General features: G+C 39.6%; 1 protein-coding gene across 4 annotated transcripts in view; it reads right to left on the reverse strand.

Moving 5' to 3' along the window:
* Nucleotides 1-17,385, reverse strand: part of pcsk5b (proprotein convertase subtilisin/kexin type 5b) — a 371,873-nt gene that overhangs the window by 126,833 nt on the left and 227,655 nt on the right. For 2 of the 4 annotated variants that reach the window (XM_043712351.2, XM_043712341.2), the window contains exons 17-20: nucleotides 16,135-16,219; nucleotides 14,681-14,784; nucleotides 5,720-5,849; nucleotides 3,379-3,494 (exon numbers count right to left, since the gene is read on the reverse strand). In XM_043712351.2, coding sequence (XP_043568286.1) covers nucleotides 3,379-3,494; nucleotides 5,720-5,849; nucleotides 14,681-14,784; nucleotides 16,135-16,219 — 435 coding nt within the window. Of the gene's footprint in view, nucleotides 1-766; nucleotides 1,848-3,378; nucleotides 3,495-5,719; nucleotides 5,850-14,680; nucleotides 14,785-16,134; nucleotides 16,220-17,385 lie in introns of those variants that run through there. The other 2 variants (XM_043712369.2, XM_043712361.2) reach the window with 2 other exon arrangements.

Genomic DNA, 17,385 nt, shown 5'->3' on the forward strand with positions numbered 1-17,385 from the left:
TTCCCCTGAAGATGAGCTGCAGTCACACTTACACAGGTCACCATATGTTCCAAGCACCATTAGTGCAACATACTGTGTTGCACATTAAATTTAGCTGGCCTATTTCTACAGTCAAAATCTGAAGTGATAGGTTTTCTTGTAAATGCACACAAACATGCTATTTAATTTATTTCAGCCCAAAGCTAACGAGCCACGCCATATGCGCAATGCACCTGAGAACTTGAATTTTTTTTTCCATCTTAGCCGACATGTCTGACAACCTGTTCACCATGCTCATCAGTCCACTTTACTGACCATATTAACAGAGTCTAAAGCCCAGAGATCTAGATAGGTGTGAGTGGCATGACAACGGAAGATCATAAAGAATTTGAAATGTGCAATCTTTCTGGCAGTAAAATACCAATCTGTGCAGGTGTTTAACTGCACAGAAAGATAGGGTTAGACTTAAGATTACCTGAATCAGCTTATCGCAGTTCAATTTGAACAAATTTTGGTTTATATAAAACTAGGTCAGAATTTCTTTTCACCCAAATCTGTGCTCAAATCACATTTTGAGCACGTACTTTCATGTTACTGCTGACTTTGGTAATCAAAAATGGAAGTAATCCTAAATTATTGAAATGGTAAGATCTAAAATTCCAGAAAAGTAGAAACTTCCAGTACTTAAAATGCTGAACACACCAGAGCAGAGCAAACACAAATATGTTTAGAGAAGAGAGAAGTAAATCAAGCTTTAAAGGAACAAAGAATATTAGTGGAATGCAGATTAATTTGTAAGTACTTGCAAGCCAGAAAGACATTACAAGGTTTTGCTTTAATGACATGATTATTGAGTGCCAACAACTCATTTGCAGAGCAAAAGGGGAGATTGCTTCATGAACTGCCGTCTGTTCTGCTTTTGAAAACATTCTGCGACAATCATTACCATGAACATTGATATGAATCTCAGCATTTTCCATCACTGACAACAGCATGATCATCGGCATCATACAAGCCAGGGCCAATATATTGAAAGCGTCAGGTGGTTAGTTAATATTGATTAAAAGTTTAAATAGACTGAACTTTGTAAGTTACAATTGCAGAAGAGGTTTAATATGAACATGCAGATTAGCAGTTTGTTTTTTCCCAGCTAGAAAGATGCATATAATTTCTCGCCTACATACCTGTCCATACTAAACTGGAATCACCCAATATTGGTATTTGTCGGGGTTTGAATTTCTCCAAGTATTCATTTTTAAATGTAAACACCAATTAATTTACTAACCTTCCAATGTTGGAATCATGTAAACTTTTCAATATTGTACAAAAATAACCAGGAAAGAAAATCTTTCCGAAAAGTAAATCCTCAACTTGGGGGTATCGGGATTGTGTGTGTGTGTGTCTGTGTGTGTGTCTGTGTGTGTGTGGGGGGGGGGGGGGGGGGGGGAAGAAGAGGTCTGATAGTGGGAGATGGAGAGAAAATCATATCTCATTTTCAAATACAAAGTTTGGCATTACACACTTTGGTCATAAAAGTAAAATACTGACAAGTTAGTTATTCCAGATGTCAGACAGTAAACACCTGAAGTGAAAGGTAGGTCTGTTGTAATTGCTTCACCAATAAAAGTTCTGTCACACAGTTCACCACCTGCTTGAAGGAGGAGAAAGGGTGGCTTTCTATTTTTTAATATTAAAAGAATTTACATGTGTGCATACAGGAGCAAAGGAGGGGGGAACCCTGTGGTCATCTGTTCAACCTTTAAGTGAACATGTTCTGCAACACAGTTGTTGAAGCACTTTTCGTTGGCAAAGACTGTTCTTTTTCACGAGGACGCAGAAACTTCCCTCGGCCCACGATTCTTCCGTTGCTTTCCAGAGATCGGGATCACAGAGACAGAAGTTTGAAGGTGGAGGGGAGTTGGAAGCAGAGGAACGAAGTAGGTGATTTTCAGACAGGGCAGAAGAAATCAGTCAAGAGGTTGACAGAACAATTTTTTTTTGTTCATCAGAAGCAATTGCGTCCGACAGGAAGTAAGTCGTCATTTTTTTTCAAACAGGAATTGATTTTATTCCATTTTGAAGAGAAAAAAGATCAAACAGGAAGACATTAGAAAACAGTTGTTTCAAACATCATGAAAGTGAATTAAAACCACAGACAAAAGAACTGTTTAATCATATTAAAGAAAGCAAAATAGGAATCTAGAAAAATTGGCATAAAATAAAAAAATCTATGTTTGCAATTGCAATAGATCAAATCCTCCATAGTATATACTATAAATGATACATGAGTGACAATTTAAAATAAAGAATAACTACTGATGGAGATGCAATGTCTTCTATGTTCATCATAAAAATATATTCTGACATTAATTTGAAAGACCTTTGAATATTTCACCTGCAGGCTGCTTAATTCTATCAAGGAAATTATTTTGCTGATTTGTTTTTGGACTGTAAACTGACAGAAATCCAAGACCTTCCCAAACCAGTAGAAATGATTGCTTCTCCAGCACATAATTTTTCACCATAAAATTTTCCAAAAATGTTGTCTTTTAATAAGACCATTTCAGAATACAAAGCATGCAGAAAGAAGATACATATTCAATAATTCGCCATTTAGCATAACTCAAATATTCCCATCTAAAACACAATATTCAGGCAACCCATGCGATTCTGGCAGTTGACTACACCCTGCTAATAATTGAAAATTACTATCCTCACCTCACATTCACACTTTCTGCAATAAGGGTAATCAGACAGCAATATCCCTAACTATGTTTGCACCCTGGAGTCTGAAGCAAAGTGCAGTTCACCTAACAGCACCTCTGCTGTAATCAGTTAAATAAAAAATATACTCTGAACTGAGTCTACATATTTTGAATCAACCTGTTCAAGTATGCTATGCCTATATGCCTTGCTAAATAAGCATTTATTCACTGAATCATTAATTTGTTTTTCTCCGATATTTCATGTATGCCTTACAAATCAGCATGGTAATCTGAATGAAAACGGATGGGCTTCTGTTATGGCTCATTCTATGGGCACATGCAGAAAGACTGGCCTTTGGGCAAGTGACTGGACAACCACCAGTCTGTATCAAAACAGCACATCATTAAATAGATAAAGGAAATTAGTGGGAGTAGTAATTTGCAGTCAAGTAGTACAAATCAAAACCACATGCCATTTTCAAATACCAAAACCATTTCTTGACAGGTGATTGAACAGTACCTTATGCTTTGCAGTGTCAGCTAAAACCCAAAACTTAGAACTTTTACTGACAAATAAAATAGAAGCTGAATTCAGTTAGAGGCTGTCAAATAACATTCATGCTGCCAAATGAACTGATTTTCTCTTCCTCTCATGAGCAGAGTTTAAGCCAAAAGCAAAAACAACAGTACTCACCATCTTTGCAAACAGTACCGACCACACAGACTCCCCCCTCGAGGTTATACCCACTTGGACAGGTACTGCAGTTTCTTTCTCCCTGGCCAGCACAAGTTAAACAGCTTGCATCACACCTTGGGGAAAAAAAAAATACATTTTGTTCCAAAGTCCCATAAATATCTTCGTAAATACAAACAAAATAAATACAGGGAGACAGGAAGTGACTTTTCAATGGAAGGTAATTGCTGATCCGAAATCTGAAATGAAAACCTGTTTCTGCATCATCATATTTTGGGAGGACAGATTACAAAGTATTTAGCACCTGAATCAACAGGCTCCCAAAATCTACAAGGTTGCAGTTCTAGTGTTTATGTTATGATTGCATCTGTTGAACCCACTGACATTCATAATGTTAAGTGAGTAGTCTACAGGAACCAGCTCTTGGTGCTGTGGGACCTTTCTGAATTAACAAGGGACAGTGGCATCAGATATCTGACTGGGTTGTACATCCCTTCCTGAGTAACAGGAAGGTTTCCCTCTCATGTTTCCTATGTTTTACTCCATTAACACTTTGGGTTGTACAAAAAGGATGATGGATAGTTACAGAAAAATGAGGGCACTTGGCCCATTATTTGTGTTAGCTCTTTGGTGAGGTCATTCCAAACTATTGCCAGTATATGGCTGTTTACCAAAATCTGCAGCTGACAAAATGTGCTAATATTGCAAACTACGTGAAGGATAAAGGTTAAAACTTGAAAAGGGCATCCAGCCACCAGGGCTGGAATGTCAGACAAGTGGCAGATTAAATTTAATTATGCAGAATTAATTAATAGGGTGGGGCACTGTTAGCTAGACCAGTATTTATTGCCCATCTGTGACTATCTTTGGAGAAGGCGGCAGTAAACGGACTCCTTGGGGAGTATGTGTGTTCTCAGTGCTGTTAGTAAAGGAGTTCTAGGCCTTTGAACCGGCAGTAGTGAAGGAACGGCAATACAGTTTCAAGTCAGGACGTTGCGTGGCTTAGAGGGGAACTTGAGAGAGAGAGAGAGAGACAGCGCGCGAGAGTAGAATAAAGGAGAGCAGAAGCAGTGGAACTGGTGCACACAAATCATTGAAGGTGCCAGGGCAGCTTGATTCTTTGTTTCATAAATACAAGCATGGAATATACATTCAAGGAAGTTATAATAAAACTGTTTAAAATGCTGGTTTGGCCCCAAATGGAATATTGAGTTCATTTCTGGAAAAAGCACTTTATGAAGGATGTATGGTATTAGAAAGGATAAGGTAAGATTCAGAGACATGGTTCCATTAATGAGGAACTTCAGTTCAATAGATAGTTCGGTTAAAGAGATCGCAGCCATATTCTTTGCAGAAGGCTAAATTGAAAGGAGATGTGAGACAGACATTCTAAATCATAAGGGGTCTGGACAGTGCAATGGAGAGAACCTATTCCTATGGATAGAGCAATTGAGAAGCATTATGATGATTGGTAGAACAAGGACCAGTGTCTGGAAAAAAAGCTGTGTTTTTTAAATACTGACTACTTAGGATTTACAAAGTACCACCCAAGAGTTTGGCGGAGGCACATTCAAATTGTGGCTTCCAAAAGAGACTTGGAATATATCCTGGAGACCAAACAATTGTAGGGCTACAGATGAAGGTAGGAAAGTGGCATTACCTAAATTGTTCTTGTCGACAGACAGAGCCATAACAGGCTGAATGGTTTCCTTTTGTGCTGTATAAACTCTATGATTTTGTTTGAATAGTTTAAATATGAGAAAATAGAAAAGTGGAACACAGCAAAATCCATATTAGAACTAGAAAGTTAAATAAAAAAATCAAATACATAACATTTTCATTCAATCGTTTGAATGTTTTCCCTACATTGCAACAATGCCTATATTTCAGAAATACTTCTAGACAAAATGTTTTGGGACATTCCATGGTTGAGAAAGGTTTTACATAATTGCAAATTTAAAGAAAATTGTTTAAGTAAAGAGAAGGAATATATTAACGGTTGAACAATTAACTTGGATTTTTCAGCAAAACCAGTTAGTGCTTTTGAGTAAAAGGGTATACTTTAGAATAAAATAGAGAAATTAGCTCACTGCTAAATCCTCAGAGGTTTAACAATGCTGGCCTTCAAAAAGTGCAGCAAACAAAAAAATTAGCCATCATCAAAAATAAATTTGAAAAACACCACCACATGTTTTGGTAATAATTCAACATGTCCCCTCAACAATGGGCAGGTGGTGAATAAGCTATGGATTGGCATGGTTTAATAATGCTTGGCAACATGAATGAAATTGCAAAATACATTCTGTCATTCTTAATTTCGTTTTCTAAAATCACAACTTGCCTCCTGCATATTTTTTCGCCACGTTCAGATGCCTGATCTATATAGTAGCCAAGACTACAACTCAACACACATCTCCACTCCTCCAGGTAGTAATCTGTAGCACATTGTGTACAGGACTCTTGGCCTGGACCTGTAACACAGAAAAGAAAAACAATTACTGTTGCAGTAAATCAGGGCTTCCCAAAGTGGGGAAAGGACCCTGACTGGGGTCACATCATAGACTGATCACCATCATGCCCCTCTTCCCCACATACAATGTCACCTTGCAGCAAAGACTTTTTCCTCTTCCCTCCCACTCATCAAGAGTTGTCATAATCGTCAAGCCTCAAAATGGTGTCACTGTAGAAAATGGTTTGGGAAGTAAACCCTCAGACTCAAATTGAGAAGTCCGATCATTACTAAAAAGACACTCGCTTAGTGACAACTTGAAAACAGAAAACATATGTCTAATCCTCTAGTTCAGAGATTTGAATCAAGGTTTGAAATATAATGGTGCTTTGTCAATGTTGGACATACTATTTAATCAGATGAGGATTTGACTGCAATTTCAGTCCACCTTTGTCTATTTATATCTGCACGTTTGATGGATTGTTTATCAGACATTTTCCACAAAATGAGCACATATTAAATGTTACATACTAATTTTCAAACAATTTTCACTCCACAATCCCAGTCAGGGGATTTTCAAATTTGTGCATTTCAAAGTGTGATAAAAGTATTTACTTCACGAAGATGTAGTTCAGAGGACAAGGAACGTTTCTAAATGGTCAATATGGAACAAATACTTCAGCACTATAGCAAGCAAAGGGAGAAGAAAAAGTATTTTAAGAAAACAGACAATAGCCATCACCATGAGAGGAACAACGGTTTTCTCCTGCAAACAGGAAACCGTTTTGCTCAGAGCTCTAACCACAGTTCTCTAATGTGAATTTAGCACAGGTTCTTTGAAGAGAAATGAAAATAGGGTCCAAGTTTAAAATGTTTTGGAAATTTATTTATTCACTTTATCAAGTTTACTAACATCTATTCTGAAATTGCATTCACGAAATGATGTAGTTATCTTCACACTGCAGTCTGGTGTAACTGAACAGAAAAGATTGAATAAAGCACATTTATTTGGAACCTGGGATTCATCCACATGTCACACAGGAATCAGTGCTGAGGCAAAGATAATATCTGAAATAACTCAGAGCCATAGAAATGTACAGCATGGAAACAGACTCTTCGGTTCAACTCATCTATGCTTACCAGATATCCTAAATTTGCCAGCATTTGGCTCATACTCCTCTAAACCCTTCCTGTTCATATGCCCATCCAGATGTCTTTTAAATGTTGTAATTATACCAGCCTCCACTATTTCCTCTGGCAGCTCATTCCATACACGCAGCACCCTTAGACTGAAAAAGTTGCCCCCTCTCAAGTCCCTTTTAAATCTTGCCCGTCTCACCTTAAACCTATGCCCTCTAGTTTTGGACCCTCCTACACAGGGGAAAAATCCTTGGACATTCACCCTATCCAAGCCGCTCATGATTTTATAAACTTCTAAAAGGTCACCCCTCAGCTTCCGATACTCCAGTAAAATTCATGGCACATGGTTGGCTCTCCTGCAGAGGGAGGGAGAGATAAGGCATAGAAATGCTCTGGTTATAGGGGATTCAATCGCAAGGGGAATAGCTGGATGTTTCTGTGGCCGTAAACAAGAGTGCAGGATGGTGTGTTCCCTCCCTGGTGGTAGGATCCTAGATGTCTTGGAGCAGTTGCAGGATATTCTGGAGGGGGAGGGTGAACAGCCAGTGGTTGTAGTACACATTAAAAAAAGAGTAATTCCTAAAAGCAGGATATAAAGATCTTGGAAGAAAATTGAAATGTAGAACCTCAAAAAGGTTATCTTAGGATTACTATCAGTGCCACGAGCTAGTCAGAGTAGAAACAGCAGGATATACATGATGAACGTATGGCCGAAAATATGATGCAAGGGGGAGGGTTTCAGATCTGTGCAACATTGGGATCAGTTCTGGGGGACATGGGATCTATACAAACTGGACTGGATACATTTGGACAGGACCGCGACTGATGTCCTTGGTGGGGGATACTTGATAGAGTGGTTAGGGAGAGTTTAAATTATTGTGGCAGGGGGATGGGAACCAGAGAAGGGCGGTAGATGCAGAAATTGAGGGAGAATTAGAAACCAAGGCAAGAACAACAAGAACAGGCAGGGAAACGCTGCTGAAGAGAGCAGGGCAGGTAGTCTGAAATGCATGTGTTTCAATGCAAGAGGTATAATAGGCAAAGTAGATGAACTTAGAGCTTTGGTTAGTACTTGGAAGTATGACCTTATTGCGATGGCTGGAAGAGGGACAGGACTGGCAGCTGAATGTCCCAGATTTTAAGTGTTTCAGGTGTGATAAAAAGGGAGGCAAAAGAGTTTGGGGAAGTTGCACTACCAGTAAAGGAATATTCCAACTGTATTGAGGGAGGACAGAGGACCCGTACAGCGAGATAATATGGGTAGAACTCAGAAGTAGGAAAGGTGAAATCATAATGCTGGGGGTATACTACAGACCTTCCAACAACCAGGAGATAGAGGAGAGAATAGATACAGATTTTGGAAAGATGCAAAAACAGCAGGGCTTTTGTGATAAGTGATTTTAACTTCCCCTCTATTGACTGCGATTCAGAACATGCTCGGGGCTTGGATGGGGCAGAATTTGTAAGGGCCATTTGGGAGGGATTCTAGACACAATATGAAAACAATCGAACCAGGAAAGGGATTACACTGGATCTAGTTTTGGGAAATGAGCCCTACTAGATGAGTGAAAATTTTTGTGGGGGAGCATTTCAGGAGTAGTGACCATAACACCATGAGTTTAAAGATACTCATGGACAGGGATAACAGCAGTCCCTGGGTGAAGGTCTTAAATTGGGGGAAGGTGAACTAGAACGATATTAGGCAGGAACTGGAGAATTTTGATTGCAGACAGCTGTTTGAGGGTAAATCTACATTGAACATGTGGGAATATTTCAAACAGCATATGATGAGTTCAGGAGTGGCACGTTCCTGCGAGAATGAAGGATAGGTACGACAAGTTTCATGAACATTGGATGACCGGAGATGTTACAATCTTGATCAGAAAGAAAAAGGAAGCATACGTAATATCTCAGAGGATGGGTACTGCCGAAGCCTTTGAAGTATAAAAGAAAAGTAGGAAAGAATATTAAGCAAGGAATTAGAAGGGCTAAAATAGGTAATGAAAAGTCATTAGCAAACAGGATTAAGGAGAATCCCAAGGCTTTTTGTGAGCCCACTCAATGACAAAAGAGGGAATCTACGTGTGGAGCAAGAGGTAGGTGAGATCCGAAAAGAATACTGTGCGTTGGTATTTGCCAAAGAGAAGAAACTGATGGAGGATGATCTCAGGGAAGGAAATATTGAGTTTCTAAGCCAATTCGCCATTAAAAAGGAAGGTGTTGTGCGTCTTACAAAGTATTAAGGCAGATTCGTCCAGGGTCCTGATGAGATCCTGAGGGATGCGAGAGAACAAATTGCTGGAGCACTGACAGACATCTGTGTATCCTCTCTGGCCACAGGTGAGGTCCCAGAGGACTGGAGAATAGCCAATGCTGTCCCACTGTTTAAGAAGGAGGATAGCAAGGATAATCCTGGGAATTACAAACCTGCGAGTATCACGTCAGCGATAGGGAAATTATCAGAAAAGATTCTCAGGGACAAGACCTATACTGATTTCTAAGCAAATGGACTCATTAAAGGTAGACAGCATGGTTTTATAAGGGGGGAGTTTGGGCCTCACTAACTTGATTGAGTTTTTTGAGGTGGTGAAGATGATGGAGGGAAAAGCAGTTGTTGTCTATATGAACTTCAGTAAAGCCTTTGACAAGGTTCCTCGTGGCAGACTGGTACAAAAGGTGAAGTCACATGGTATCAAGGATGAGCAGGCAACATAGATATAGAACTGGTTTAGTCATAGGAGACAGAGAGTAGTGTTGGAAGAATGCTTTTTGGAATTGAGGGCAGTGACTGGTAATATTCCACAGGGATCAGTGCTGGGACCTCCGAAGTTCATGATCTACATAAATGATTTGGAGGAAAACATAGTTGGTCTACTTAGTAAGTTTGTGAATGATACAAAGATTGGTGGAGCCGTGGATAGTGAGGAGGATTATCAGAGGATACAGCAGGATATAGATTAGTTGGAGGCATAGGCAAAGAAATAGCAGATGGATTTTAATCCTGACAGATGTGATGTGATGTAGTTTGGAAGGTCAAGTACAGGTGAAAAATTATATAGTGAATGGCAAAACTCTTAGTAGTATTGATCTGTAGAGGGGTGTGGGTGTGCAGGTCCATAGATCACTCAAGGTGGCAGCACAAGTAGGTAAGGTAGTGAAAATGACCTATAGAATGCTTGTCTTCATTGGCAGGAGCATTGGGTATAAGGATAGGCAAGATATGCTGCAGCTTTATAGAAACTTTAGTTAGGCCACGGTATTGCACACAGTTCTGGTCACCACATTACCAACAGGATGTGGTGCTTTGGAGAGGGTACAGAAAAAGTTTACCTGGATGTTGACTGGTATGGGGGGGTGGGGGCGATTTTAGCTATGAAGAATGTTTGAATAGACCTGGATTAGTTTTCACTGGAATGCAGGAGGTTGAATGAGGGGCAAGCTGATAAAAGTTTAAGAGATTGTGAATGGCAAGGATAGAGTGGAAAATGAGTCTTTCTCCCAGGGTGGAGGGATTAATTACTAGGGGACACAGGTTCAAAGTGAGAGAGGTGGGGGAGTGGAGTTTAAAGGAAATATGAAAGGCAGGTTTTTCACACAAAGGGTGGTGAGTGCCTGGAACATGTTGCAGAGATAGTGGTGGAAGCAGACACAATAGCAGCAGTCAAGATGCATCTGGACAAATACGTAAATGGGAAGAGAATAGAGGGATCCTGTAAGTGAAGTAGAGAAGGGCTAAATGTGGTTGTGCAGGCTTGGAAGGCTGAAGGGCCTGTCCCTGTGTTGTATTGTTCTTTTGTTTTAATGAGGTGGTCTTTCATTGAAGCAAACATGCAATGCTGAAGGTTCAATTTCAATACCAAATCAGAAATTCATTATGCAAAAGAAATTAAGCTAGCCACAAAAAGACACGACCCTCTCTCCCTCGTAGCCCTACACATGGATGAAAAAACCCACCATTTTGAGTGGGACAACACATCTATCCTGGAACAGGCTAAACAAAGACATGCCAGAGAATTCCTAGAGGCCTGGCACTCCAACCACAACGCCATAAACAAACACATAGATCTAGATGCCATCTATCAACCCCTCAGAAAACGAACAGGAAATGACATCACCACAAACCCCATCCAGGAGAAAGATATAACTAGAAAGCAGGAGACAACAGCTTCACTTCACTTGGAGGTCGCCACTGATGATGTTACCTAGCCAGGTAATGAAACGTCTGGATATCAAACCTACAGCTCAGCGAGCAAACCTATACCCTAAACCTCAACCTGAGCTACAAACCTTCACAAACCTTGCAAATTAAGAAAGAACAGAGTGAAGCTAATAATTTACCCAAGAACTTTCAAAGATTTAGGACTACCTGGTAAAATACATGCCCTTAATTCCATAAGCATTCCTTTCTAGTACAGAAACCAGAGAGAATTCCCTTTTCTTTCACCTCTAACAGTCTTAATTTACCTTAACTTCTTAAGAATCAGGTGGCCTCTTTCTGGTGCCTTCATACTACTGGAGTTTAAACTTTCTTAGCTTCAAATAATGCCTTCAGGGTCATAACCAAACACTCTGGTCTGGAAAATTCAAACTAAATGGCTTACACTGAGGCAACATATTTCTTCACAATTCAAGACCATATCCTCTCATCAGGAGCAACAGTTTTACACATCCAGCTTCAGTCACATTTTCTGCAAAACTGCCAAATTGAATCCTAAAAACATTTTTGTGAAGATCTGAGAGATGGGTTGTTGGTCAGTTTGCCGAGCTGGTTATTTTGTTTTGCAAATGTTTCATCCCATTCTTCGGTGATATCTTCAGTGCTGTGGAGCCTCCGGATGAAGTGCTGTTGTTTTGATCTGCCCAGAGTTTATACAGTTCTGTCAGTCACGGTGGGTGGTTCTATTTCTGGTTTTGTACTGTAGTGGGCAGCAGATGGGGTCTTTTTCAGCATGTTTGTTTATGGCACCAGTGGATGAATACCAGGTCTCTAGGAATTCCTGAGCTTGTCTTGGTTAGCAAGCACACCACCTTATTAATAGCAAATTCTCCAGGATCAAGTTCACCAGCGAACAAGAGAAAGACAACCAACTCCCATTCTTGAAACATACTCGTAGAATAACCCAATGAAGAAACAACGGTGAATTCCTTATCAGAGTCTGCACAAAGGCTACACATTCAGACCAGATTCTTAATTATAGCAGTAACCATCCCAAAGTCCATAAGCAGAGCTGTGTCAAGACTCTGTTTAAATGAGCTATAACACACTCCAACGCCCCAGAGCTCTGCAAGAAAGAACATCTATACAAAGTCCTTCCACTAATAGATACCCTAACAGCTTCATCCACTGATGCCTAGCACACAAACAACACTAAGACACTGTGCTCCCCAAAACTGACCACCCTACCCTATATTAGAAACTTCTCAGAACTGACTACTAGACTCTTAACGCACTCTGGGAATAATGACAGCACACAAACGAACAGCCACACTTCACCAGCTACTATCCAAGACAAAGGACCCTATTCACACAACATTCAGGATGCATGTGACATACAAAATACCATGCAGCAACTGAGAAACATTACATAGGATAAATGTAATGTTTATCCTATTACATTTATAAATAGGAAACCCACCACCAGAATACATGGGCATCAGCTTGCAATAAGGCGCCATGACCAGCTCTCCCTCATGGCACTGCATTCTGGGATATGCAAAACAAAGACAAGCTCAGGAATTCCTAGAGGCCTGATATTCATCTACTGATTCCATAAACAAAGATGTTGAAATAGACCCTATCTACAAACCACTACAGTACAAAGCCAGAAATAGAACCACCCACTGTAACAGACAGAACTGTATAAATTCTGGTCAGATCACAACAACAGCGCTTCATCTGGAGGCTCCACAGCACTGAATGTGTTACCCAGTAGGGGGACAAAACATTGACAAAAAAGAATCAACTGGCTCTGTGAACCAACCAACAACTGAAATCTAAAAGCTTTTCTCTCAGATGTTGGTATTTCCCCCCAGTCAAAAGGAAAAAAAAACCCTTGACCTTCTAAATGAAAGGCCAAACACACAACTGTATACTTCCTTCACTCTGAAAAACCCAAAGAAAATCCCATTACAACAATAGAAAATCAGAGTAGCAGCTTATTCACCCCTTTGAGCCTGCTTCATTATCGAATATAATTGCTGATTTTCTATCTCAATGCCATATTTCCACTTATCCCCATACTCCTTGATGCCTATAACATCTTAAAAAAAATTACACACTTGGAATTCTGTCCAAATATAATCCGCATTTAACAAATAAATCACCATGGTTACAGAAATGCTTCCAAGTTAATTAAAAATCTTCATATACGGACCAAAACCCACATGCCATTAACTCAAACCCAAATTCTAAAATAAATGATACATATTTACATATATAGAATCCATCCTAAATTGCAGTAGAATGACTAACAGAAATTGGAAGATTGACCGAATGCTCCCATGAATAGTTTCATTTTGCTGCTTCATTCCCACCCCTTCCTAACTCCTTCTATTGTAACAAATTAAACATCTGAGGCTTGGAACATAATATAATATAATATAATATAATATAATATAATATCACACACATACATCTTTTTGCTAAATTTAAAAGGTATTCATTTGACGGAAAAATACTGTACTTGCATACCTACACTAAGTAAATGGTCCAATTTAGATCGCCAAAAATGACAAAAAGTCTTTGGCAATTAGTTAGTCAAATAAAAATTTTTCTCCAGCCTGCCATGTTCACCCCACAAGCTAATCTCATGGACATGAAACAGGTGGCAAACAAGTCAAATGGTATATTGGTCTTTATAGTGAGATTGGAGCACAGGACTAGGTATGAGAGTGTGGTGCTCGAAAACCACAACAGGTCAGGCAGCAACTGAGGAACAGGAGAGTCTAATGTTTTGGGTAAAAATCCTTCATCTGAAGGGTTTTTCTGAAGAAACATCAGGAAACGTCAACTCTCCTGCTCCTCGGATGCTTCCCGACCTGTTGTGCTTTTCGAGCACCACACTCTCATACCTAGTCCTGTGCTCCAATCTCACTATAAAGACCAATATAGCATTTGACTTCTTCACCACCTGTTTCATGTCCATGTTCTAGCACCACACACTCGACTCTAATCTCCAGCATTTACAGTCCTCACTTTCACCTACAGGACTAGATATGTCTTGCTGCAATCATACAGTGCCTTGGTGAGACCATACCTGGAGTATTGTGTGCAGTTTTCATCTCCGTATCTGAGGAAGGATGTTCTGGCTATGGAGAGAGTGCAGCTAAGCTTTATCAGACTGATGTATGAAGAGAGACTGGATCAGCAAGATCTATATTCACTGGAGTATAGAAGAATTAGAGGACTCTCAGAAACCTACAAACTTCCAACAGGACTAGGCAGGGTAAATGCAAGAAACATGTTCGTTGATAACAAGGAGTCCAGAACAGTGGAGCACAGTTTAAGAATATGGGTCTGTGGAATGCTCAGCTGTAGGAATGGGTTCAGGCCAATCATTGAATGTGGTCAAGGCAAATCAGATGTAGTTTTTAGGGCTAAAGGGATCATGCTTATATTGAATGGCGGATCAGGCTCAAAGAGAAAAATGGCTGGCTCCTGCTCTCATGTTCTATGTTTCACAACAAAAAAGATGGCTTAAATAGCAAAGTTACCTGCACATGTTGCACAGGATACATGACATTTTTCACACTCCCTGCTCAGTGAATTAAAGTAAGTTCCAGCTTCACAACTGAAAACACACTTTTGACCTTGCAATCTGTAAGGAAAAGGAAAAATACATCACTGAAAAACAATGGTCTGATAACATATATAACATCGGAGATCTGAAAGATGATTTCCTATAAAAGTTAAATGACATTATTAGAAATCACCAACTCTTTCTGGAGCAATAAAGTTAAAACAGAAAAAAAAGAGAGAAAGAAGAGACTTGTTGTTATCTTAGTCAGAACCAACTATTAGATGGAGATCTGTGCCATAGGCAATAACCAAATTGGAGATTCAGAAATCATAGAATCCCTACAGTGCAGATGCAGGCTATTCAGCCCATCAAGTCCACACTGACATTCTGAAGAGCATGCCATGCAGGCTGACATCCCGCCAACCCTAATCCTGTAACCCTGCATTTGCCATGGCTAATCCACCTAACCTGCACTTTTTGAACTGGGGGAAGAAACCGGAGCACTCAGAGCAAACCCACGGAGGTGCAGGATGAATGTGCAAACTTCACAGGCAGTCCCCCTAAGTTGGGATTGAACCTGATTCCTTGGCCCTGCCAAGAGGTAGTACTAACCACTGAGCCAACATTTGAAATGGAGAAAATTACAGTGCTCTGGACAGAGAGAAAGATATTGCCATTAATGGTTGTGTTTCCATTAGAAAAATTCACACAAACATCATGTGCTAAATGGCCTGTTTCTGTACCGTAAATTTCTGAAGTTTTTAAAAAAGTGATTGTTTAACCTAAAACAATGCAGTGGAATGTTTGTCTTTGGACGTTAAAGAGCTAAATTTGACATGTGTTAGCAACTTGGCTATCTTAGCCATATTCAATTTGGAACATAACAACTCATCTGACTATGGAAGGAGCAGGCAAGCAAATGAAAGAAAGTGAAACAGAGTGCCTTATTTACAGCTGTGCTAATGTATTTTATACACGTGGTTACAAGTGGATGACTTGCAGATTATTCAAGGTGCTGAGGTCAAATATACTATCTTTACCATCATCCAGGGTAGATCACCTAGGTGAAAGTCTTAAGATTATCCTGGGCAAATAACACTGCAATTTACCAAGTAAGCCATTGACAATGTAAGTAATCAATAGAAGGATATTGGAGAATCAATTTTAGAACTTCAACTGAGCCTCTGAATAAATTATACTTGGGGCAAGTATGACAAATCTGATTTTAAATGATTAAATGCAAAAAAATGTTTAGAAATCTAAAGATTTGCTTAATACCAGCAAAAATTACATTTCACTGTCAAATTCCGAAAACAGGACTAGACAATACTTTGGAACTTTATACAAGAACAGGGAGTCTCTAATTTTTTTTATACATAAACTTATTGTTTTCTTTTGTGACAAGAAGGAGCCAAACAACATTCTTACCTCCATCCTGGTCTACAATCTGTACAATGGTGGAATGCACTACATTTCCTGCAGTTCTCACTACATCTTTTACACATATTATCACCTGGAAGAAAACAGAAATACACAAGGTAAGACAGAAGTCTGATCTGCAGTAGGGGAATGGGAAGAAAAATTTATAAGACACTGGTGCAAAAGCTACTTACTGATTGACGCACCTGAAAACATACCACCACTTGTTGAATAGTCTTCCAAGAAAACTGTTAACCACACGTGCACATTAAATCTCTTGCAAAATTTTGCAAGGTAAATAAATATCTTTCCCTAAACAAATAGGTTTCCTGTCTTGTAATATAGAGAAGCAATGGTTGGCAAAGTGTTTCAGAAACTTCATTGCACTAACAATTCACAGAAGGGATTTTACTTTCCTATTGGATACACAGCAGGAATGATCCAGACCATTTCAGCATGAGCCCCAAGTATTGTGGGAACACTCACTTCTAAGCATAGGAAAAGTGAATTGGCTTGTGTGTTTGGATCACTTCATTTACCTTCATGTCGGAACATTTTAACTCAAATATTAGTTATCTGACTGCACACTTGGGAAACTCAGAAAACACACTGGCAAGGAAGGTGGAAGACCACAATGCTTCTAATTCTGTTTGCACTTTGGTTCAGAGTATTCTCCAGCAAAACTTTGATTGCCCCCAAGAGTTCTTTAAAACCTTCCAGAATCTTGAAGGTTCTTTCATTTTTTTCCTGTTACCAGCCAAGGTGCATGGGAGAGCCCTTAAGGATTCGCTTTAATTCTCCTCAGTGGCCCAGTATCTTTCTTAGATTTCCAAAGTTAATTTTCTCAGACCTTGGGAACTGGACCAAACCATTAAGTCTGTCAAGTCTACTCTGCTATTCAATTCCATTTTCTGCCCCCACTCTAATCGTCATGACCCTGTAGATTACTAATCATCAGAAAACAGTCAATCTTGACTTTAAACATACTCAAAGACAGAGCTTCCACAGTCCTCGGTGTTAGAAAACTCCAAAGGTTCACAACCCTCTGGGAAAGAAAAGTTTCCTCATTGCAAGCCTAAGTGGCATCCCCTTACTTTTAAATTATGTCCCTGGTGCTGGACTTCCCAATCAAGGAAAACATCTTACCTACATTAACCCTGTTCATCCCTTTAGGTATTTTGTAAGTTTCAATGAGACCATCTCTCACTCTTTGAAACTCTAAAGAATGCAGGCCCAGTTTGGTCAGTCTCTCTTCAATGG

This window comes from Chiloscyllium plagiosum, unplaced genomic scaffold (assembly GCF_037043375.1).
Source record: "Chiloscyllium plagiosum isolate Xiang-an unplaced genomic scaffold, Cpla_swu_hap1 HiC_scaffold_2, whole genome shotgun sequence".
In the NCBI taxonomy this organism is placed as follows: domain Eukaryota; kingdom Metazoa; phylum Chordata; class Chondrichthyes; order Orectolobiformes; family Hemiscylliidae; genus Chiloscyllium; species Chiloscyllium plagiosum.